Consider the following 25,740-nt stretch of genomic DNA (forward strand, 5'->3'; position numbering starts at 1 on the left):
TCTCTCTGTCTCTCTTGGCTGAGGCTGACCTCAAGCGGCGAAAAGGCGTACTGTTATTTCATCGAGCAGTGACAGTACAATTAAACTGAGTGTAGCATAAAATTAAATTTCGAAACACGTTTAGAAATAAGTCATTCACTTGGAATCACTCAGACGGAACTAATAAAGAAGGTTGGGTGTGAAATCTGCAGGAATTAAAAAGCGTCTGCTTCACAATTTGGAGTTTGGGAAATGGAGTGGAGTGGTGATGGATAATTCGCGAACAAACGGTTCTGTGAGCCAACTCTTTGAAGTGAGAGAGACAGAGACGGTTTCCACAATTCTCCGACTCTTTTGAAGGCTCACTCGCTCTCTTTCTGTGTCCTCCCTCTCTCTGTCTCTCTCTCGCTCTGCCCCTCTCTTTCTCACTTTTACTCTTGCTTTCTCTCTCTCTCTCTCTCTCTCTCTCTCTCCCCCTCTCTCCCCTTCCCTCTCTGTCTCTCTGTTCCTCACTCTTTTTGCACTGTGTCTTTTTTCTCTTTCTCAATCTTTCTACTGCTCTCTCTCTCTCTCCTTCCCTCACTCCCTCTGACTTTATTGCCCCCTCTCTCTTTCTCACTGTCTCTCTTTTACTTAACCTCTCTTTCTGTCATTCTTTATATTCTTTCTCTAACATTCTTTTTGCCCCTGTTTCTCCCCCCCTCTCTCTTTCTCCTCTCTCTCTATCTCTCTCCTATCTCTCTTTCTCACTCCGTCCCCTGCTCTCTCTAATTCTCCCTCTTTTTCTCTGTTTTTCTCACTCTATCTCTTTCTTATTCATGCTCTCTTTATGTCATTTTTTATCTTTCTCCATTTCCCTCCTTTTTTTGTCTGTTTCTCACGCTCTCTTGTCCTCTCCCTTTCTGTATCTTGTTGTATCTTTTCATTGTCGCCCTGTTTTTCTTTTTTCTCTCTCTTTCTCTTGTTTTCCCATTGTCTTTTTTCTCTTTCTCATTTTGCTCTTATCCTCTCTCTCTCCTTTCCTCCCTCTCTTTTTCTTTTTTGTTCTCTCCTTTTTTCTATATTTCCCTGTGACACTTTCTCTTTCACTCTCACTTTCTATCATTCTATTTTCGTCTCTCTCACACAGTTTCTTTTTCTCTCTCCCCTCTCTCTTTCTCTCTCTCTCTCTTTTTTGACTGGTCAACTTAAATAGCGTATTGTTTTCCCATTATAAACAATATGAAAGTTTGAATGAGGTACATGTTCTCGTATTTCGAAACAAAATAGCCAATCATAATACAGGAGCATAAAACTAATTAATTTGGAGCATAATGTTTCATTAATAATGGTAATATTTTATTAAAAACAACAAAAACGTCAAGTGCCAATTGGGGGCCGAAAAAGCCGGTTCTTTAAAGTCAGCCGAGCCAATTTTCTTAAAAAAAAAAAAAAAAAAAAGCCGTAATTCAAATCATCATAGCTCGCTAACAATTGGCTGAGAAATGATGACGCAAAAGAGTAGGCGGGGCTATGAGGAGCTAGAAGGATGATGAGGAGGATGATGCTGTTGCAAAGTGCAAGAGGACCGATTGTTGCTTTCTCCTTCAAGTTTCGCCAATCGGTAGCAATTGGAAAGATGAACTGCAGGTAGGTCAACATATTTACAAATTGACAAGAGTAGATTTAAAAAAAAAATGAAAAAAAGAGAGAAAAAGAATCAGAAGTATTTAACACTGCTTGATCCTGAGCTATGTGCTTATTAAGTACTTTAGAGCTAAAGCCTGGAGTTGATTTCTCGCAAGTCTTTTGGAATAACAGTGTGATTCATACATTTTATCATGGTCAAATTTAGTTATAAACGTGTTTTAACTCATCTACATGGATTCCAGCCATATTTTTACCGTATTCATTTGTGTACAAAGCGCACTAGTGTATAAGACGCACCCCTGATGTTTGATCATGTACTAAAAAAAGTTTGTTGTGTAAGGGAAATTTTGGTTTAAATGTGTCTTTTATACTATATTCTATTTAACATATACTTTTATAGTATTCTTATATCTCTACGGGGCGGCAGTAGCTCAGGAGAAGTGCTCGTCTTGGGATCTAGGGATCCCAGTTCGAATCCCCGGCTCATCCGTGTTACATGTCGAAGTGTCCTTGGGTAAGACACTGAACCCCTAATACCCCCAATAAGCAGGTTAGCGCCTTACATGGCTGCAAGGCCGCTATTGGGAAATGTAGAGCACATTGTTAAGCGCTTTGGGAAGTCATTGACTTGAAAAGCGCTATATAAATGCAGAGCATTTCATTTTCATTTCATATCTTTATACATTTATATTTATTTGGCAGACGTCTTCAGGGTCGGGATAGTAGGTTTCCCAAGCCAAAGGAACTTTGTCTCTACAACTTGGAGGCCACCGGTGGGGTTCCTATCTGTTTTTAAACAGCTGCAAAACCCGTACAACTTGAAGGCCACTGTAGGGCCTGCTGGGTAGCTCATCAAGATGACCTTAATACTGCCGAATTTCATGCCGAGAGCTTGCATTGTGTTTAGAAAGTTTCCTCATTTATTATACTTGCACGCCATCTAGCGAACAACATTATACACTGCATTTAAATATGCTTTCTCTGTCTAAACCAATCAGATTCATTTCCTGTGTTCATATAAACTAATCAGATGTGTAGTTTCCTTTTTGTGTTCTACAATAAATTTCATGAACCGGAATAGGAGAAGAACCCAAATGCTTGACGTTTCCCACACAAGCCTTTTATTTTACGGTAAATGGGGCACTCATGCACGTTAGGCAGCAGTCTGGCGTGGAATGACAGGAACCCAGAGGCCGACGAGAATGATACCAAATGCCTGAGCAGATATCGGACAGGTGGGGTCGATACCGGACACAACGGGAGAGACAGGATTGATATCAAAACAGGATATCGAAATTAAACAGGACAAACTAAACAGGAACGAAACTGGAAACCGATATTAAACGGGACAAAATAAACAGGAACAATACCGGACAGGAAATCTCATTAGCTGCACCGCTTTTCCTCAGTAGGGTCGTGGGGGTGCTGGAGCCCATCCCAGCAATCATTGGGCAGTGGGCAGGGGACGCCCTGAACTGGTTGCCAGCCAATCGCAGGGCAGACAGGGACAGACAACCCGTTCGCTCATTCACACCTAGTGACAATTTGGACCGGCCAATCCACCTGAAATGCATGTCTTTGGAATATGGGAGGAAACCGGAGTGCCCGGAGGAAACCCAAGCAAGCACGGGGAGAACATACAAACTCCGCACAGGAAGTCCGGTAGCTGGATTTGAACCCACGCAGCAGGTTCCCAAGACCTTAGAACTGTGCCGCACACGCGCCGGACAGGAAATACCAACAGGAAACAGGACAGAGTCAAAACACAAGTATTGCAGGGCAGAGGTTCGTTGACGGACTGATAAAGGGTGGGTGAGAGCACTGGGCCTAAATAGAAGGGAAGCCAATCTGTCAACGAGCCACAGCTGGCGCCACATGGGCGGGGCCAATTGGGCGCCCCGGCGACAATGACAATAAGAGGAGGAGTGTGTTCTTCTGCCTTGAGTCGATTCTGGAAGCACGTACCTCCGATGGAAGGGGCTTTCAAAAACATAAGTTTCTGGCTCGGAGTGTATTCTTTTCTTCTTTCCACTACAATCTCACGTTTTAACCTTGACAGGTTTTTAGATATAATGTCATGCCTTTTCATATGTCATCTGGTGGTCTAGTGGATACGATGACTCAGGTTTGATTCCTGTTGTATGCAATGTTTTGCCATTGTGGTAAGTGATATTTTGAGTTTAGTTTTTAGTCGTTTTTTATCTGAAACATTATGCGTTATACATGAATAAATACAGTAATTGTTCATATTTTTAAATATATTCAATGGGTATTTTATTTGCTTGTGGCCCAGAACCATGTGCTGTAACCGTTGGTCATCTGATGAGAGGCTTGACAACAAAACAGTGATCATCACAGGAGCCAACACCGGCATAGGCAAAGAAACAGCCCGGGACCTGGCAGCAAGAGGTACAAATAAATTGAGCCTGTCGTTTAAATTGTCCAAAACAAAAGCAAACTTCCAAAGCTTTCAGTATTGATACCAGGTATCTTGGTAAATTGCTTGACATTGGTAGAGACACGACATCTCCATGCCAAATCTTAGCCTTTCGTCACATTTTCGCAGGAGAAATCCTTTAGCTTGATTGGTACGGCAGGAGACTTTTGTTAGTCTCTTTGCCTGCATGTCTGTGCATCTGTGTTAAATGTTTTCATGGGGTCACTGAAGGGCCTGCTACACTTTATGTCTACACTTCATACTCAATGCTTATACTCTGTGTTGAATACACTGCATGGAGGCAAAATATAAAAAAAACAGTCTGCCACTGCCCCCTAGTGTAGTGGAGGTTCAATTGCACTTAATTAGTTATAAATGATAGTTCGCTGAAGTTAAATGTGACCCGCCTTCCTATTTGAGGACCAAGGGCATCGACAGTCCGTTTCTCGCTGCATGTTAAATTCCGGGATTCTGACCAGAGTATTTGGACGAAGAAATAAGCGCCGAAAAGAGCAGTTTATGAGTTTTATTATCAATGAACAAAATAAGAGATAAACAGAATATTCTGTGCTTGGGGCATCAGGACAAGGTCCTTCCTAGACAAGTATCGACTACTGGTTGACCATTGTTTCTAAAGGAAAGGGGAGAGGATTGACAAAAACAAAACGTAGTTGGAAAATGAAACTTACTAATATGGGATTTTTCAATCAGTAAGAGAGTCACATCTTTCACAATAGCCTGAAACTGGTAAAAGTAAGTAATGTTGTTCTTGAACCGTTTGGAGAATATGGACGGTTTGGGTCTCTTTTGAAAGGAAACACTGAAGTTTCAATCAGTGCTACTAGCATTGAGTAACCAGAGTTGGAACACAAAAAAATGGATTCTCTCCTAAATTTAGTTTTCCTAATAAATGTCTCCATCTTATCTGGAAACGGGTGAAACGGTAGCTTGATTGGTACCTTGTCAAAATTGATCACAATCTGAAAAAAAACCCATTGTATTTTACATATTTTCCTGAGAGTAGGTGTCGGCGTTTCCACAAGTGGCCATTTGGAGACAACCAGTTTACAGCTATAGAACCTCTGAAAATGTGTATTTTACTTTGGCTAAATTTTTAGACATTTTGGAAGAGTTGTAAATGATGCCTGATGCCAGAATTTGCTGCTTTTTAGTGGCTGTTTCACAATCAGGAAGTAGACAGATAGATAGATAGATAGATAGATAGATAGATAGATAGATAGATAGATAGATAGATAGATAGATAGATAGATAGATAGATAGATAGATAGATAGTGTCATGATGATGACAGATTTGAATCACCTGTGCCTGCTCATCTGGCGCCAACCGCCGCGGGTTCTGATTGGCTCCCTGTCACTACTTGAACCCAGTCCTGTCTGTCCCCTGTTGTCAGTCCGTCTGCGAACCTCAGTGTATACTAGCAAGCCTTTTCCGTCCCTGACTCCCACCTGTCCCGTTTTTGCTCCCGTCTGTCTTCGGCTACGACCTATTTTGCTCCTGACTACGTCTGCTCTTCCGTCCTGGCTTACGACTCATTTCCGATTTTGACCACGCCCGCTACCGACCAGTTTTTCCGTCCCTGACACCGCCATCGCTCGCTACTGAAGATCCACTTACGTGTTCGGATCCCAGTCCGAATCCAAAAGCGACTTGCTTCCCGCGTACAGCGAACACCGGGTCGTGGGCGCAGCCCTTCCTCTTTCTTTCAATAAAACTTGTGGTAAACGTCACGCAATTGGGTCCTGTTTCCGTTCTGGTCCTGACAGATAGATTAGATAGAGTGGATCATTTTTATTACCTAGTAGATTTAGTCAAAAGAAAGGGTTCAGTGGAGAGACATTAGGTTGGAATTTCTTATCTTGGGTTCTCCTGTTCAAAATATATTGATGTCTTCTCTCCTTACTTTAAATGTCTACTAAACGTTAAACTTATCAGATGCATGAATCATTTTACTTCCTGGACACGAATGACTATGCGTTCTCATTTATGAGCTTTTTTTTGTCAAACACATCCTAAACAATTCACACAGATATAGCAGTCATGGGCAGTAATTATGAAAATGTAAAGCGATGACTCAGTGGCTGGTTTTTGTTTCCCTCTTACCGGTGCCGTGTGGGAAAACCCAGTTCCTCCCACCCGGTCCCGGAGGCCAAGTTCACTTCATTAAAATCAAGCAGACAACAACAAGCCGTTGTCACCGTGTTAAATGCACCAAAGGCTCCATATTCAAAGACTAATGACTCGCTGAGATTTTCCTGTTGCATTTCAAGAGGCACGAAATAAGGGGTCGCCGGATGGACATAGAATGCAAAACGGTACACAAATGAAAACCAAGCGATGGAAGAGAGAACTTCCCCTCTAAATTTTTAGATGCCACTCTTGTATGTGTGTGTGTTTTGGGTTCATTCTCCCATCTTTCCTTTGTGTCCTGTCTCCGGAAGGGAACAGTACCTCACAATGGTCCCTCTGTCATGCAACCCCCTATCTCCCCCATCCCCTCATCATCTGTTTTTTGTCACCCGACTGGCAAAGTTGCATGCTTATTTTGGCCAAAAAAGAGGGGGAAATGAATATAAATCATGTGGTAATAAAGAGTAATTTAGTGTGGCGTACGGGGGGGGGGGGGGGGGGGGGGGGGATTAAACCCCTTCGGGTGGCTGAGAATGAGGGTCATGCTTTTTAGCTTTAAATCTGCTTACGTTGTGCAGAACTTGATTCATGACTGGAATGTAGAAGTCTCGCATTAGTTTGTGTGTTCATGTGAGTTTGTCATATAGGCTTTAAAAAGAAGAAATAGGTTGCAAAACAAAACTCAGATTGGCTCGCAAAACTCTGGACTTTGTACAGTCGTAAAATGAAGTCCCTTGGCTCGACCTTGGTGAATATTTACCGAATAGGTTCCTCCCAAAATGCAATGATATTGTCAGGACCAGAACAGAGACAGGACCCACTTGCGTACGTTTCTCTCAGTTTTATTGGGAAGAAGGGAGAGGATTGCACACACGATCCAGTGATCGAAGGCGCTGGAAGCCGGTTGCTCTGAACGTGAAAGTGGCACTTCCGTGGCGAGCGATGGCGGTGTCAGGAGCGGGGACAGGAGAGCAAAAAACGTGGTCAGGATCAGCAACGAGTTGAAAGCCAGGAGAGGGGAGTAGATGTGGTCAAGATCAAAAAACGGGTCGAAGACGGGAAACAGGAGTGAGTCCGGGTCGAAAAGCTTGCCTAGAATAAACTGAGGTTCGCAGACGGACTGACAACAGGTGACAGATAGACGTGGGTTTAAATAGCGACAGGGAGCCAATCAGAATAAATGTATAGAATAGATAAAAGATTACCCACGTACATTTATGGCATAATATATTCCATTTGAATAACTGATCATGGAAATAAATGCACTTTATGTCATATACAGTGTCAGGACCAGAACGGAGACAGGAGCCAGTTGCGGGGTCAGAAACGAGTCGTAAGCCAGAACGGGAGAATAGACGTAGTCGGGGTCAAACAGACGTCGTAAGCCAGGACGGGAGAGCAGACATGGTCGGAAGAAAAACAGGTCGTAGCCGGAGACAGGTGGGAGCAGAAATGGGACAGGTGTCGAAAAGCTTGCCTAGAGTAAACTGAGGTTCGCAGACGGACTGACAGCAGGTGACAGATAGACATGGGTTTAAATAGTGACAGGGAGCCAATCAGAATCTGAGGCAGTTGGCGCCAAACAAGCGGGCACAGGTGCTTCACATCAGTAATCACGATATATCTAATCCATTTCATCTAACTACATTTATCCAAACTACTTCATAAATCCCAATTCGTGTGTTTGTGTCTGTGTTTGTATGTGACTTATAGGCTCTGAAATCGCCGAACCGATTTTAGTGAAAATGTACACATTTGTACTTTAGGCCTCTGCAGGTGTATTAAGCTAGGTTTTGTGTCAAAGGACCCCCAATAAATAACAACAAAATAGATATACATCTTTTTTTGTGTGATCTGCTTTTGTAGGGTCTCTACTGCCACCTGGTGGCCTAATTACATACTGCAGATTCCGGCCACCGACTACTCTTAGCAGCTGATTGCAGTCTCCAATTGGCATGGCGATGCCAGGCCATTTTACCCGTCATATACATGAGCATTTTTTAAATTACTCGTAAGTTGAGAAATTTGCATTTATCTTACAGTACATGAAACTCATCCAAAAGAAATTGTCCACCATCTTGCTGCTACTGGTATCCAAAAACCTTAAAAAGGCTGGGCAAGGAAAGATTAGTAAAATTGTGCGATTTAGTCACCTTGAGTCTCCGTAGTTTATATTTTCCCCTGTCATTTGTAGCAGTCATTTTGGTTGCAGAAGACAATACAGTGACATCTTGTGGTCATGTATTACACAGTGTCCTTTTAGGGCAGATGTCTCAAACGTTGGGCCCGCAGGCACTATGCAGTCCCCTAAGACCACCTAAGTAGCTTGCGGACTGGTTCAGAGAACATATCATTTGTCATTGTGATTTTCTTGGAAATTTGATTTCTAACTGGTGTAGATTTATTCTCTGACTGGCTACAATACCCCCCCCCCTCTCTTTTTCTTCCTGCTACAGTAACTTCTTTCCCTTTTGCATTCTGTCTATAGACTCAAATGCCACACCCTACCCCCATCTCCAGGCTTAAAGTTATCAACGTTGAAGGGATTTTCAAGCTTTTATTTTGAAAATCGTGAGGGGCTAAAAGGAATTATTCTTTACTGCAATCAGTAAACAAATTTGCCTCTAGGTGTTGCTTGTGCGCCACCATAAATCTTTTTTTTCTCTGAAGGATGCTAAAATTTCCTACACTGATAAAAAAATAGACAAACAACATCATTCAAGTTCTTTGATTTCTGATATTAATTACTAATCCTAAGAAAATTGAATCAATGAAGCAGGCCGATTGAAATAGAACACACAATTCATTAACACAGAGAATTAATGATATAAAAAAAGAGGAGGGGAAGGTGCCACAGATTACGGGAGTTTTTGGCCGCTGAAAGTCTGCAAGTTAGAAGCACAAAAAGAAAGTTTCCGCTATAATGCTAGTTTTGGGGAGATTCTTTTGTACAGAAAAAAAACGTTCATTTCCCAAAACCGGCAAACAAGGAGTTAAATCTGAAGCCGTCACCTTACTTGCGTTGTGGAGGGGATTTGCAATGTATGGCTCACGTGCTGAACTCTAGGCCGCACTGCAGGTCGATGTGTGATGAGTCAGGTAGGTTAGAAAAAAGAGGACGGCTATCACTCAGCCAATCCTTTTTATATGGACCAGGGACACTCGACCAGATCATGCCTCTATGGGCGTTGTCTCAGATATCTGATACTCTCAGTATCAGGTGACGGTGTTTGAAATTGAAAAAATTGTTAGAAAGACAAAGAAGTGAGAAATTTGCGTAATGTTCCGCGTAATGCATACGGTGAGAACATTATTTTATCAATACATAGCCGTGGATGTTTTAATTACATTCAAAGCTTCATGTTATCAGGTTTCACTGTGATGCATGGCGAATTGGCACGGTACAGTTTAATCCATTTATATTTTGTTGATTTATTTTAGGTGCCCGCATAATTATGGCATGCAGGGATTTGGAAAGAGCAGATGAGGCCAAGGCGGATATTGTTGAAGATACCGGTAACGAAAATGTGGTTGTCCGCAAGCTGGATCTTTCTGACAGCATGTCCATTCGAGCCTTTGCCGAGCTTATTAACAAAGGTGGGTCTGATTCTTCAAAGATATTGTTTTAAAATTGTATTAATATATGGCTGAATTCCTTTACCAAGTATTAGTATCGGGCTGATTCTCGATATTAGTTTAAGCAGAGTTCGTACACCTTCTTCATGGTCAAATTCAAGCACTTTTTAGGGACTTTCAAAGCTAATTTCCCAATTTCTTCAGTATCATTAGAAAAGAAAATCCAGTGTGAATCATTTATAAATTTGTGATTTCCATATGCAATATTTAAATTTGAGTAAATTGGGAAAATATCTTTTTTTAGACAAATCTTTCCCATATAGGTATTGGGTAAAAAATGGCTCCTAATAAATGTCCATAATGTATACGTAATTCTTGCACTAATAAACATTTAATAGTGCCCTGTTTAGGTGTAGCATCCACCTGTCCTTTTATCAATGATGCTTCATAGGACAATGACATACAAACTAATTCCAGCTGCTGTTAATCACGAGGGAAGAAGAAATGCAATGGCAAAGTGACACTGGAGAGCAGTGTCAGTCTCCTTTTTAAGCAGTTTAGAAATATTGCAACAATTTAAAACTTTTACAAGCATTTTACTCAAAATTCAATCATTTTTATATCTTTGAGAACACAACATTAAAATGAAGAGTTTTAAAGGATTTCGAGCATCCATACAAACCCTCTTTATGGTATGGTACTGGACGGTGAGCGATACAGATACTCTAAGGTCAAATTTGCCAATTTTCCATGAGCTAAACTCTCAGTAAATACAACCAAACAATAATCCCAAAGGTTAAATAACCAAAGATCAAATCCATTTGCATTATGCTAGTTGTTCGACGACACTAATTATTTATTCATTATTATAAAATGTTGATGAATTGGCTAAAGCAGTGTTTTCATTTACCCATTTTTGCCAAGGCACACTTTTAATAAATTGTTTTAAAGACTTTAGAATTCATCCATGGAACCAGTCCACATGTTTTTGACTTCATTTATATTTTTGTTATATTGACAGTACGTGTACAGTTTTCGTATTTAATCTGTTTACATTAAAATCTATTTTTTTTCACATATTAATGAATCGGCTAACGCAGTGTTTTTAGCCAAGGCACACTTTATTTCCCATTATAAAATACAGTATCTTGAAGCAAACTGTCTGTGGAAACTGTTTGAAAAGTATTACCGGCACCAATTTTTTTTTTTGCGCTTAATGTATAATTTGACTACATTGACAGTATATGTCAGGGATTTTTTCTTGGCCGGTCCAAATTGTCCCTAGGTGTGAATGAGCGAGTAAGTTGTCTGTCTCCGGAGATAGCTGGGATGGGCTCCAGCACCCCTGCGACCCTACTGAGGATAAGTGGTGCAGATAATGGATGAATAATATAATATAATAGAGTAAAGTAGAGTAGAGTAGAGTAGAGTAGAGTAGAGTAAAATAGAATAGAATAGAATAGAATAGAATAGAATAGAATAGAATAGAATAGAATAGAATAGAATAGAATAGAATAAAATAGAAAAGTGTTTATTGCCTTTGATATCAATGTGGTGAAACATAGTATTCAATGAGATATGACATGGCACTACAGGGTAAACGTATGATAAAGACTCTAAAGAGAAAAATAAGATAGGCAAAAATATTTATAATGTAGACCAAGTGGAAACATATGTTAGCCTGGAAAAGGATGGGCGCCACCAGGCTGTGTTTGCCCAGAACACACCACAGGAAATCATGCCCCTAAAACCCTAGTGGTTAAAAGTTCCAAGCAACTATGCAACCAAGCAACCAACCAAGCAACTATGCAACCAAGCAACCAACCAAGCAACCAACCAACCAACCATCCAGCCATTCAAACAAGCGACCAAGCAAACAACCAAACAACCAACCAAGCAACCAACCAACCAAATAACCAACCAAGCAACCCACCAACCCACCAACCAAGCAAACCACCCACCCACCAACCAACCAACCAACCAACCAACCAACCAACCAACCAACCAACCAACCAACCAACCAACCAACCAACCAACCAGAGCTAAGACACTGCCCTGAGTTATAATAACAGTGCAATGAAAAATACAGCGCATATTAGTCCAATAAGTTAAAGGTACAATGACTAATATTTAGTGCCTCCTAGTGGTATAAAAAACCTTTCATTCAGTAAAAAGTAAACAAATATTGACTTGAATAATAGGCACAAATACTTCAACCATCATTCCAATGTTAATTTTTGAACAAAAGAATCATAAGTTGAGAACTTTCTATTTCTTTTTCACCGTGGAGTCCCCAGAAAACACAGTGCCATCTAGTGGTCAAATATTACTCATTGAGGCTTTAGGAGACGAGTCTTGTTATCTATTTAAAAAAGCGGCTTCAAAAAAATTACAAAAGTGGTAAACAGGGGTTTCGTTTTAGGAATAAAATTTTAAAAAATATGTGTCTGTTGATGCAGGATCTAAATCTTTTTCCTGGATTTTGCTTTTATTCCAGAGGAGAAACAAGTCAACATTTTGATAAACAACGCCGGAATCATGATGTGCCCATACTCCAAAACGGTCGATGGCTTTGAAATGCAATTTGGAGTCAACCATTTGGGTGAGTCTGAAAAACTGTCAACAAGCATGAAAAAAAATCCACTTATTCTCCCTATTTTAAATGGATGTATGGTAATAGGAAGCGTAAATGGGTCATTTAATGGAATATACCATGAGTTCGGTATTGTGTTGTGTGTGTGCTCATTAACTATGCATCAGTGGCATGTGTCAAGAACCGGAACAGGAGGAGAACCCAAATGCGTGACGTTTCTCAATCAAGCTTTTATTTTACGGGAAATGGGGCAGTCATGCACGTTAACACAAAATGCCAGTGTTTCGGCGATCGCTGGCCGAAAGAAGAAAGACAGAAGTCCGGCGTGGAAAAACAAAGCAACAGACTAACGAGATCGGTACCAGTTACACCAGCCAATACCGGACAGAACGGGATTGAAAGGATTGATAACAGATATAAGAGACTGGGGACAGATATCAGACAGGACGAGAATGACGGGCACGATACCAGACACTGGGGATCGGAGACCAAAATCAAAACAGGACAAAACAGACGGAATCCATACCGGACAGGATACACAAACGGGATACTGGACGGAGACAAAACCCACGTTTTGTGGGTACAAAGGTTCGTTGACGGACTGACAAAGGGTGAGTGAGAGTACAGAGCTTAATAGAATGGAAGCCAATCTGTCAACGAGCCGCAGCTGGCACCAATTTGGCGCCATGGCAACCGTGACAGCATGCAGTCAGGGGAGGCAAGTGAGCCAGTGCCTCACCTGTCATCATGGAAATATGAAATTTAAAACAGGTGAAAAGGGTTGAGAAAAACACTTACTCACAAAAATACTAAGCACATTTTATCGACCTAATAACAGCTCGGATAAATCTAGGCCTTGCACCAGAAATACAATTTTTTGCGCGAGACTGCCGAGCTACCATGTGTCATGAAGACTGATTTGGATCACCTGTGCCCACTCGTTTGGTGTCAGCGGCTGCGGGCTACCTGATTGGATCCCTGTCCTATTTAAGCCCAGTCCTTTTACTCGCAGGTTGTTAGTCCGTCAGCGAACCTCTGTTCTACAAGGCAAGCATTTTCACTCTGACTCCCGTCGGTCCCGCTTTTCGCACCCGTTTCTCCACCCGTCCGTTCCTGATCTCCCAGTTTGTCTCCGACTACGACCTGTTTCTGACCCAGACCACGTTTGCTCTCCCGTCCCGGCTTACGACCTGTTTTTTGATCCCGACCATGTTTTTGTTCTCATGTCCCGCCTATCAACCTGTTTTTTCCGTACTTCCGTATTCAGGTCACGGTCCGATTGTGTGAGCAGCTTGCTTCCCGCGTTCAGCGAGCACAGGATCGCGGGCGCTGCCCTTCCTCTTTCTATCAATAAACTTGTGGTTAACGCAACGCATTTGGGTCCTGATTGCGTTCTGGTCGTGACACCGTGTAATATTTTGTTTCAAAGAATGCATCTTAATTTCTGTGCCACCATAATATGATATTTACCAAAAAGGTTATTTTTGAGTGACATGTAGTCAAGGGAGGCACATGTAAAAGAAAACTATGTATTAAATGGTTACATTTATTCAGTATTACAGTATTTTTTTATACAACTTCACAATTTGTATTTCTCAAAATCAAATGAATATTATTAATGCAATTAATATGAGATTCATGACTGTGCTCAGCGTCTGCAGATGCTAAGTGAGGCACGGAGTTATTCTGCCTCAAAACAGAGAGCTATACCCCCACATTATACAATTAGCGATAATGTTAGCAGGCTAACAGTAATCAAAGTCAAGTTGGTTTTATTTTGTTACACGAATGTTTTTCATAAGGGAAGTTTACCTATTTATTTATACTTTTACTCAAGGGAGCAGTTTTTCACATTTTACTTTGCTGAGCGTCCGCAGATACAGAGGGAGGCGCGCAATTCTTTTGCCTCATGGAAGAGGGCGACACTGAGACCACGAATTCTGATTTGGCGCACACCTCAGCCCTAAATAGTAGATTTGATGATCGTATTCGCAAGGAACCAGCGATGGAGGATTACCTAACTATTGATGCTTTGTATTCAAATTAGCAACGCATAAACTTCATTTAGAAATTAAGCTAACATAATAAAATCTATTTTTTCAATATTACCGTTTATATATTCTTTCCAAGCTCACCAGACAACATATGGCATATCATGGCACCCCTCCGTCATAGCGCTTTTGGTATTTTTAACTCAAGATGATGAGCGCAAGAACAGGCTGTTCTTCACAAGTCAGCCTACATGCATATGCAAATCCAAAGATCCATTTGATGTAAGATAGAGCCGAACATAGCGAATTTCAAAATAAAGGTTTGCTTGTCAGTTAACTGCAAACCATTCAAACTTAAATGATCATTTAATGCGGCCCCTCTGGATTTTATTTATTATGACAATATATGTGTGTATATATATGTATATACAGGGTTGGGTAGGGTTACTTTAACTTGATTACTTTCAATTACTTTTGGATTACTCCAATACCAAATATGCTAATAAAAGACAAAAGAAACTAAATATGAATAAAATTACTATATTTTGTGCATGCTTGGGGAGTAACGGAATACATGGAACGGCAAAAATGATGTTGGCAAGCTGTTTGGATTTATTTTAATTTTATGTTAGTTTTGCCGGAGATCAAAGAGATCAAAGCCAGGAGAGAAAGCTTACCACTTGTTGTGAGTCATCATTTTATTCATATTTAGTTTCTTTTGTCTTTTATTAGCATATTTGGTATTGGAGTAATCCAAAAGTAATCGAAAGTCATCAGTAATACCACAATAAAGTATTGGAAATATCAATATCAGACTGCAGATATGCTATAAAATACTCAAAGAAAAATACAAGTACAGTGATACTACAAAACTACATATCAAATGAAGTGTTTTCAAACGGGAACCTTATGTCACAGTTGCCCATTGCCCTCACTTGGGCCCGTACATTTGGTGCCAGCTGCTGCCTGATTGGCTTCCCTCCTATTTATACTCAGTGCTCTCATTCACTCCTTGTCAGTCCATCAACGAACCTCTGCACTTGCAAGACGTGTATTTTGGCTCTGTCCGGTATCCTGCTTGTGTATGGTATCCTGCTTGTGTATCGAACCCGTCTGTCCTGTCCTATCCGGTATCTTGCTCCAGTCTCCAATATCGGTTATCGATCCCGTCTGTCGTCGTGTCCAGTATCTTGCTCCAGTCTCCAGTATTCGGATCGATCCCGTCTGTCTCGTCCTGTTGGGAATCTTGCTCCAGCCTCCAGTGTCCGGTATCTATTTTGTCAGTCCTGCCCTGTCTGGTATCTTGATTTTGTATCTGGTATCGATTCCGTCTGTCCTGCCCTGTCCGGTATCTTGATTTTGTTTCTGGTATCGATTCAGTCTGTCCTGCTCTGTCCGGTATCTAGCTCATATATCCGGTATTGATCCTGTCTGTCCCGTCCTCTCCTGTATCTTGCTCGTGTATCCGGTATCTGGTATCAATCCTGTCTGTCCTGTCCTCTCCAGTATCAATCCAGTCTGTCCGGTATCTTGCTGTAGTATCCAGTACCCTGTATCGATCCCGTCCTGTCATGTATCTTGCTCGTGTATCCAGTATCAGGTATCGATCCCGTCTATTCCGTCCTGTCCGGTATCTGGTATCGATCCTGTCTGTCCAGTATCTGGTATCGATCCCGCCTGTACGTTCCTGTTTCGCTCTCGTCTATCTCTGGCTTCCTGTTTTTCTGCGCCTGACTTCTCCGTCTCACTTCCACTCAGCGATTGCCGAATGACTGGCGATTGTGTTCCCACGCATAACTGCCCCATTCCCGTAAGATAAAGCTTGTGTGAAAACGTTACGCGTCTGGGTCCAATGTCTGTTCATGTTCTGACACCTTAGACCACAGGTGTCAAACAGGCGGCCCGCGGGCCAGATCAGGCCCGCTAAGGTATTGAATCCGGCCCGCGAGACAACACTCAGAGAAGCGCAATAGGAAAACGAGCTGCAGGTTGAAATATGTCAACTTGATGTTGCCAAAGCCAGGTGCCTCTCACAAAGACACTGTACTTGTCTTTATCTCTCTCTCTCTCTCTCTCTCCCCCCCTCTCTCTCTCTTTCTCTCTCTGTTTCTTTTCCACCCCTTTTCTCCCACTCTGTCTCGGTCTCTTTCACTCTCTGTGTCTCTTTTTCTCATCCTTTGTTGCTCTCTGTCTCTTTCTCTCTGTGTCTTTTAACCTCTTTTGCTCTAACTTCCTTTTTTCTTTTTCTCTCTTTTCTCTTTCTCTCTTCACACCCTTCGCGCTTTCTTTTCTTTTTTCTCTCCTTCTATCTTTCTATTTCTCTTTGGATTTCTTTCTTCTTCTCCCTTTCTTTTCCCCCTCTCTCACAACTTTTTATCTTTTGTTGCTCACGCTCTCTCCCTCTCTCTCTTTTTCTTTCTTTGTCCTGCCCTCTCTCCTTTAACTTCCCTTTTCCTTTTTCTTTCTCTTTAATCTACTAGTCCGGCCCCCGAGTTAAAATGAGTTTGACACCCCTGCCTTAGACTGTATATTATATTATTCTGCTTTGAATTTGGGTGTTTCAAAACCAATTTGATGACACTGTTTAAAAACAAATGAAAAGAAATATAACAGAGCTGTTTGCATGTATATTTATTCATGAAATCACACAATAGATAAGTGTCCTAGACTGGCCCCTTGGCCACATGTTTTAACCCAATACAGCCCGCCACTCCTAACACTTGTCCCACCCTGCTTTAGAAGCATTTTTTTAAAATAATGTGTCTCTCGTGTGCAAGCACTGCATCCTTTTCCTGCCCTTGCTTCCACTGGAAACAATAACCTCTGAGATTATGAACAATGGTATGGAAACTATACCATTGTTCCTAATTTCCTCTATACTATAGAAGAATTATGTCCAGGATGTGAGGTGAAGCTATATATATATAAAGCAACCCTAGAATAAATATTTACATTGTGTGACAGTCACCAAAATCCCGAAATGCACGAAAACTAAACCGGCCAATCATTTTTGAGTTATAATTATAATATTGAAATGATGTGTACACTGATAAATACATTCAATTGAAGTAAAATGGTGCATTTTGGTCACTCTGAGTCTCCGTAGTTAGTATTCTCCCCTGTGCTTTTTAGCATTCGTTTTCGGGTGCTACGCCGTATGATCCAGAGCGGCCATCTAGTGATGGAATACTACACACTGTCCCTTTAATCATTTCGTGTAATAGCTAATGTACTTATTCACTTTTTGTTTTATTCACTTGTCTTCACAATATATAAATTTGGTCGTTATAAAGTCTCTATCAGGGGTGTCAAACTCATTTTAACTCGGCCACACGGTGGTACAAACATTCTCTTGGGGGTCGGACTAGTTGATTAGAGGGAAAGAAAAAGAGAGAGAGAGAAATAAGGGAAAGAGAGGGAGAGAAAAAGAGAGAGTGTGGGACAAAGAAAGAGAGAAAGGGAGAAAGAGAGAGAGAGAAAAGAGAGAGAGAATGCGAGAAACAAAAGAGATAAAAAGAGAAATAGTGAGAGTGGGGGAAAGAAAGAGAGAAAGAAAGAAATCCCAAGAGAAATAAAAAGAGAGATAGAGAGGAGAGAAAAGAGAAGGAGAGAAAGAGAGAAGGGGAAAAGAAAAGAGAGAGAGAGAAAGAGAGGAAAGAGAGTGTAAATGAAAAGAGGAAGAGAGCGCAAAAAAAGGTAAAAAGACACAGAAAGAGAAAGAGACAAAGGAACAAAAAAGAAAGACTAAAAGAGAGACAGAGAGAGTGAAAGAGAGGGATAGAGAGTGAGAGAGAAATACAACTACAGTGTCTTAGTGAGAGGCACCTGGCTTTGGCAACATCAAGTGGACATATTTCAACCTGCAGCTCGTATTTTTCTTGCACTTTTCTGTATGTTTATTTTTTTTGCAGGGGAGAATGTTTTTGTCGTTCTCTTGTGTATATGCAAATGCCAATTTCATTAATATTCACTGCTGCGCTGGTTAATTAAGTTTGACCGGTGCGCAAACGAGTGTCTTAATCACGGCACACTGTGTTACTCTCTGTACTAGACATTTCCCCGCTGATTTTGAAAAAATTGTAATGTTGTATCAGTGTCTGAAATTCATGACAAAAAGTTACGGGACACCAGGGCAGACAACTCTGAAAAGTTGCCTGCCCAGCCATAAAGTTGCCTGCACCATTTTTCACTACTTGAAACGGAATAAATTTAAATTTAAGTTTATTATAAATCTACTTATAACATTCATTGCATGTGTATGACATCGCTGTTTTCCATCTGCCATCAATATGTACCCGTATTTACTCATCTTTATTATTGCAATGTTTGCGTTGCGTCATCTGCTACAAGCCACGTGAACTCTTCTTTCCACGATGCTTTTAATGTCTCATCTCATCTCTTCTCAATAGCTGCACCGCTTATCCTCAGTAGGGTCGCGGGGGTGCTGGAGCCCATCCCAGCAATCATCGGGCAGTGGGCAGGGGACACCCTGAACTGGTTGCCAGCCAATGGCAGGGCACACAGGGACAGACAACTCGCTCGCTCATTCACACCTAGGGACAATTTGGACCGGCCAATCCACCTGAGTGCCCGGAGGAAACCCACGCAATCACGGGGAGAACATACAAACTCCACACAGGAAGTCCGTTAGCTGGATTTGAACCCACACAGGAGGTTCCCAAGACCTTAGAACTGTGCCGCACACGCGCTAACCACTGCGCCACCGTGCTGCCCTACTTTTAATGTACGTTTACGTTTTGTAGCGTCATACATTTTGTTAGCTTCTTTTGAATTTTTCTTCTGTGCTGAGGTTTTGGCTTGATTCCTAACCACTTATCCAATTTTCTTGTGTTCTCTGTGCGTTTACTTTGGAAAATGATATGTAAATGCACGGCCTTATAAGGCTCGGGAAAGTCCGGAAGCATGAAGTTATTCAATGCTGGCTTATGATTGGCTGCTGAGTATGTGAGTTACCTAACAAACTGAAATTCCGAAATTTCCAAACCAAACAAAGATTTCGAAATCGGAATAAAGCAAACTTTTGATTTGAAAAAAAATAAAAATAAAAATGAAAGATTTTTTTTTTCTTGAAAAAGTTGTCGGTCACCCGGGCAGAGACATTGCGTAAGTTGTACGCCCGACATAAAAGATGCATGCCCCGTGCGTCCGGGCAGACATTATTTCAGACACTAGTTGTATGTTGTCCGTATACAACTTAGGCCGCAACGTTTTTGACGCACAGGCAGGCACAGGCAAGAAAGGGGCGGGGCGACTGTTTAGCCAATCAGAATGCAGAACAAAATCCACGATTAAAAATCCGAAGTATCGATTTCTTGAAAACTGAACGACTAGGGGTTATTGAAAATATCGTGGTTATAAAATTCCTTTTTATCGGTTGCTTTCATTTTGAAATGATTCGAATATATATTTGAGTGTCTTTGGAATGTCTCCACATCGAGACAACAGGTCACTTCCTGTTGACGTACCTGCTACTGGACCTGATCAAGGTATCGGCCCCGGCTCGGGTGGTGGTGGTGGCGTCGGTGGCTCACACTTGGACCGGCCTTCGATTGGACGACCTCAACAGCGAGAACGGCTACGACACCATGAAGGCCTACGGGCAGAGCAAATTGGCTAACGTCCTCTTTGCAAGAGCGCTAGCCAAAAAATTACAAGGTGAGTCTCTTTAGTATATGAGGTACAATTGAAAATCAATAACAGTTACTACATCTTAAACCAGCTAAAGCAACTATTGTTGGGAATTAAATATCAAAATGTACCGTTTACCAAATTTTTCGAATTAGTCATCTATCATCCAAAAACAACCTACATTCACCCAACAATTTATGCGCGCTCGTTTCTTGAGGGAAAAGATGAACAGGAAGCCGACATTTCCACACAGGGGCAGATTTAATTTCCCTAAAAATTTAACTAAGTGTTCTCTATCGAAAACAGCCGAATGGCGACGTTTGAGTCTGTGTGAAGCCTTCTTCTGAAGTCCTTTAGCTCTCTCCTATTGGCTATCTTCTCCCCGCATAATGGCGTGCCGACTCCTCCCATGGGCGTGCCAAGGAAGCACAAAAAATACACAAGAATATTTACATGACGAAATGCACGAAAAAAAGAGAATAAAATACACGACAAAATGAATGTTGAAATACAGTAAACCACAAGAAAACAAAAAAAAACCCACGACAAATTAAATGACTAAATACTCAAGAAATTAAATTACAAAGTAATTGATAAAATACAAGGCAGCACAGCGGCTGAGTGGTTAGAACGTGTGTGGCACATTTTGGAGGTCATGAGATCAAACCTCCCTGTTTGGAGTTTGCATGTGCTCGCCGTGCTTGCATGGGTTTCTTCCGAGCACTCCAGTTTCCTTCCACATTACAAAAACATGTCAGGTGGATTAGCCAATTCAAATCGTCCCTAGGTGTAAATGAGAGTGAGTTGTTTGCTCTGGTAACCAGTTCTGGGTGTCCCCTGCCCACTGCCCGAAGATAGCTGGGATGGACTCCAGCACTCCCGGGACCCTACTGAGGATAAGCCATGCAGATAATGGATAGATGAATCATAAAATACATGACAAAATATACTCCAAAATACGCAACAAAGGACGATGAAAAACACGACAAAGTACACAAAATACACGACAAGAAACACGGCAAAACCATGGCCAAAAAAACTATGAAGCACATGACAGAATACGTGATAAAAAAACACGAAATAATACACAGCAAAATAAATATCAAAAACATATTGAATTAAATGGCCAATTAAGTGACAAAATGCATAACTACTGTATGTCATGATTACTGATTGGCTCCCTGTCCCTATTTATACCCACTCCTGTCTGTCGCCTTCAGTCAGTCCATCTGCGAACCTCAGTTTACTCTAGGCAAACCTTTTTCGACCCTGACTCCCCCCTGTTTTATCGTCCCGTCCGACCCGCTTTTTGATCCTGACCACTCTCCCCTCCTGGCTTTCGACTCGTTTCCGACCCCGACCACGTTTTTGCTCTCCTGTCCCGGCTTCTGACACGTTTTTCTGCTCTCGTCACCGCCATCGTTCGCCGCAGAAGTCCCACTTCAGAGCGACCTGCTTCCCTGCACCCAGTGATCACCGGATCGTGGGTGCAAACCTTTCTTTTTTTCCAATAAAACTGAGAGAAACGTAACGCAAGCGGGTCCAGTCTCCATTCTGGTCCTGACACTGGATATGACATAAATTGCATTTATTTACATGATCAGTTATTCAAATGGAATATATTAATCGTATATTAATCCTGTTGCAGGAAGTGGAGTAAGCGTGTTTTCTCTCCACCCCGGAGTGGTGCAGTCGGACCTGTGGAGGCACCAGCACCAATGCATCCAAGTGGCTGTGAAGATCTTCGGGATCTTCACTAAGACCACCGTGGAGGGAGCCCAGACCACCATCTACTGTGCTGTGCAACCTGGCCTGGAAAGCCGGAGCGGAGACTACTTTAGGTTTCATTTCTTTGCTGATTTTGTTACCAGTGTTGAGCGCGTTATTGTAAAAAAGAAATTAGTTATAGCTGGGGTGGGGAACCTAAGGCTCGCGAGCCATATATGGCTATTTCTATGACTACATGTGGATCAGAGACAAATTTGATAGCATGCACATTTTCTCCATCTCGTTCAAAAATGTAGCCATTATTCCTGTCCAGATACACGCAAAGACAAACCAAAAATGTATTACAAAGCAGTACTTCGCAGAAGATATAGGGCACGTTTTTCACTACAATTTACAGTCAAGGTGTCACACCCAAAAAAACCTTGTTTTGGCTGTACAATGCTAAAGAATCCTTTATATAAAAGCTATATGATATGTGTTCAGTGTTCAGATACCTTATGATGAAATCCACAGAACAAACTGTAAATACGCCAAAACACCGGAAGAGAACTTAAAGTTATTTGATTTGGTGAGTGGGAGGGAGCTATGCAAAAAGTGCAAGCTCTCCCTCTCATCTCTCGCCCTACACCGTCTGCGCCAAAGGTAAGCACATCAGGCTCCCTGTTTGCAGAATGTTGTGACGTTTTTATAAAATAACTGCTTGCATCTGGTTTTGAAACCAATATGTATGAAAAAAAGGGTCAAAATGAGTTTAACCGATCTTGAGTAATTGCAAGAAAGGACAAGTTTAAAGTGGTACATTTGTTGATTTTGGGACACGGGCTCTGGCATTATTCTCTTTCCATAATTTTTATCAAATCATCAAAAATAAATGTGCTGAAGACTAAGATTTTGTCTGGGGCGCGGGTTTAGCAATTTAGTAAATTTGTCTCATAATATATGGTGTGGCTCTTTCCCAAAATAAAATTAATATATTTTGCTTTTATGGCTTTTTGAGTCAAAAAGGTTCCCGACCCCTGAGTTATAGTAACGAGTTACTTAATTTGAAAAGTAATCCTGTTACCCCCCGGGGAATACCAACAGCAGAAGTATCACTTTACTCAGAAAATAACTGTTTAGTCAAAAATTGTAATCGCATATAGGCCCACCCCCTAAAACTGCTTAGAAACAGCAAGATAATGAAATAGATAACAGAAAATGTGTACCACGACCTGAGGAAGCAGTGAGCCCTTCATGTTTCTTGGCTTGTGCAGACTTAAAGTTTAGACGAGATGCTCCATATCCATTTTGTCTTTAAACTACTCGAAGATTTCCTTCTCCGTTTCAGGGTAATGTCCAAGACGTTTTCTTTTCCCTTTCAGGCAGCGTGCATTTTAAAAATAGTTTTACAAATAAAAAGACACAGTACACTTTCTGTGCTAGGGTTTGCCTATTTGATTTCCTGTTCGTTTTTTATTCCTGTATAACTATTCGCTACCAGTGACACACAACCAAATATCCACAAGTAAACAGACTCCCCTGGTTTCAAAATTTGTAATTTGGCTTGGATGCAAGTATATGAACCTTATTTATTCGTGTGTAACGCCGATTCCCTCTAACTTTTGATTAAAAATCAGAAGATAATTTTGTTTCACTTTTTTTCAACTCAATATTGTAAATAGAGGTAAGATCAGGCCCGAACAATAATTCATTTGTGAGGACTCGGAAGGAGGAAGAGGGTTTTTTGGCCGAAAAATGTTCGTATTTACCGTTTTTTGTAACTCGAATCTTTGTAAGTAGGGGAGCGTCTGTTTCTCGCAGTTGAAGTCTATTTTTTTGTGGTTTCAGTGACTGCGCCCCAGCAAGGTGCTCCAGAAATGCATCGGATGAAGATTTGGCCCAGCAACTGTGGGAGAGAAGTTGCAAAATGCTTGGCATCACCTGGCAGTAAAATATGAATCCATTCTAAGCAATGCCAGGAAAGACTTTGTGTTAAGTGGGTATTTTTGTTTGTTTACCGTTGCTGGGAAGTTATGTCTACAATAATATACACAGGGTTGGGTAGGGTTACTCTAACTGGATTACTTTCAATTACTTTTGGATTACTCCAATACCAAATATGCTAATAAAAGACAAAAGAAACTAAATATGAATAAAATGATGACTCGCAACACGTGGTAAGCTTTCTCTCCTGGCTTTGATCTCTTTGATCTCCGGCAAAACTAACATAAAATGCCACAGAAGCAAAATGAAAATAAATCCAAACAGCTTGCCAACATCATTTTTGCCGTTCCATGTGTTCCGTTACTCCCCAAGCCTGCACAAAATTTAGTCATTTTATTCATATTTAGTTTCTTTTGTCTTTTATTAGCATATTTGGTATTGGAGTAATCCAAAAGTAATTGAAAGTAATTCAGTTAAAGTAACCCTACCCAACCCTGATTTATATACATCAATGTATTTACCAGTGTTCTGAATTGGTCTCCCATTCATTTACAGAAAGTGTGATACAAAATATAACACGTACACTTTAATGCAGTGACATAAAGATAGGGGATGCAGTTGAGGCGAATAAACTAAATTAAACAGTTGTATTTATTCAGTCATTTCTTGTTTAACTTCACAATGTTGGGAGTTTCTTTTTCAAAATTGCTGAATTTTCACGTTGTATTATGAATATCCTTTATGCAATTCGTATGTGATGTAGTACTGTGCTGAGCGTTCATAGAGGCAATGAGGCACGCCATTCTCTTGCCTCGTGGCAGAGGGCGATAGTGAGACTAAGGATTCGGAATAGGCGAACTCTGCCTCAAACAACAGAATAAGTGATAGCGTAGCAAGCTTAAGTCAAACCATCCAGTTATTTTTGTTGTTGTTGCATGGACTTTTTTCATGATAAAGGATTACCGTAATTATTGGTGTATAGCGCGCACCCAGAATGTTTTTTTTTTTTAATTAAAATTAATTCATTATTAAAAACGTGCATACAAATTTTCTCTTCAACTCGGCTCAAACTAATCATTGTGAGTGACAAACATTAAATATGTCCTGTCATGATAAAAATAATTTACAGACGCTGCCCTACTCACAAAAGAGGTTCAGGACGATCATTCGTAAGTTGAATTTGTTCGTAAGTTGCTTCAATGCTATATTTTGTATGTTTAAGGTTTATATACGTATGTTTAAAGCTTGTATAAGTAACCTGTATTTTTTTGTATGAAAAACATTTCATAAAATAATATGCTCTACAAAGATAAATAAAGTTGGGTTTAACTTACTTTTGGAAGATGCGCTTCAAGAAGTCGTCTTCCATGGTAAAAAGTGGCTGAAAAAAAGCATTCCTGTCTTAAACCGGAACAGGATCAGGACCCAAATGCGTGACTTTTCTCACACAAGCTTTTTATTTTACGGGAAATGGGTAGTCATGCACGTTAGGCAGCAGTCTGGCGTGGAAAGGCAGAAAGCCAGAGATCGTCAAGAACAATACCAATTGCTCACCAAACAATAAGGTGCCTATCTAAAGATGCTTTTATTCCAAAACACCAGCTCGTAGTGTCACTCCTGGTCAGTCCGTCAGCGAACCTTTGCATACGCAAGGCAAGCACTTTGACTCTGGCTCCCGTCTGTCCCGTCCTCATCTGTATCCTGCTTGTCTGTCCCTGATTTTCTGTTCGTCTCCGACTCCCTGACTTTTCCTTCCTTCGATAATGCTCCGATCTTCCGCTCCGGCTACTTGACCCATTTTTGCACATCGACCACGCTCCGATCTCCCGCTCCGGCTACTTGACCTGTTGTGGCACTTGCCTGGCGTTTTTTTCCCTGCACCTGACTTCCTCGATATCCCAATAAACTTTTGTGTGAAACATTACGCGTTTGGGTCTACCATCTGTTTTGGCTCTACCTTAACTTCATATATTAGTTAAGGTAGACTTAACTACTTCATATATTAGTTAAGGTAGACAATAAAACATGTTTTTTACATGCTTCAGTTTATAAATTGCCTTTTTGCTCTGGCTGCAGAAAAAACAAC

The 25,740-nt window shown here is 41.1% G+C and overlaps 1 protein-coding gene across 1 annotated transcript; it reads left to right on the forward strand.

The window, feature by feature from the left end:
* Nucleotides 1-1,485: 1,485 nt before the first annotated feature.
* Nucleotides 1,486-24,301, forward strand: LOC148348633 (retinol dehydrogenase 12). Its single transcript, XM_088322323.1, has 7 exons — nt 1,486-1,608; nt 3,902-4,017; nt 9,636-9,791; nt 12,268-12,372; nt 19,821-20,030; nt 21,652-21,844; nt 23,559-24,301. The coding sequence occupies exons 1-7, from the start codon at nt 1,508-1,510 to the stop codon at nt 23,659-23,661; spliced, it is 984 nt and encodes a 327-aa protein (XP_088178449.1). The 5' UTR covers nt 1,486-1,507; the 3' UTR covers nt 23,662-24,301.
* Nucleotides 24,302-25,740: the final 1,439 nt, after the last annotated feature.

Source organism: Urocampus carinirostris, chromosome 18, assembly GCF_059441175.1.
Source record: "Urocampus carinirostris isolate Australia breed hairy pipefish chromosome 18, RoL_Ucar_1.0, whole genome shotgun sequence".
NCBI classification, from domain to species: Eukaryota; Metazoa; Chordata; class Actinopteri; order Syngnathiformes; family Syngnathidae; genus Urocampus; species Urocampus carinirostris.

Coding starts and splice junctions, on each gene's coding strand:
- LOC148348633 (XM_088322323.1), top strand. CDS start 1,508: ATGATGAGGAGGATGATGCTGTTGCAAAGTGCAAGAGGACCGATTGTT. Junction 4,018..9,635: donor CCGGGACCTGGCAGCAAGAG/GTACAAATAAAT, acceptor GATTTATTTTAG/GTGCCCGCATAATTATGGCA. Junction 12,373..19,820: donor ATTTGGAGTCAACCATTTGG/GTGAGTCTGAAA, acceptor TCGAGACAACAG/GTCACTTCCTGTTGACGTAC.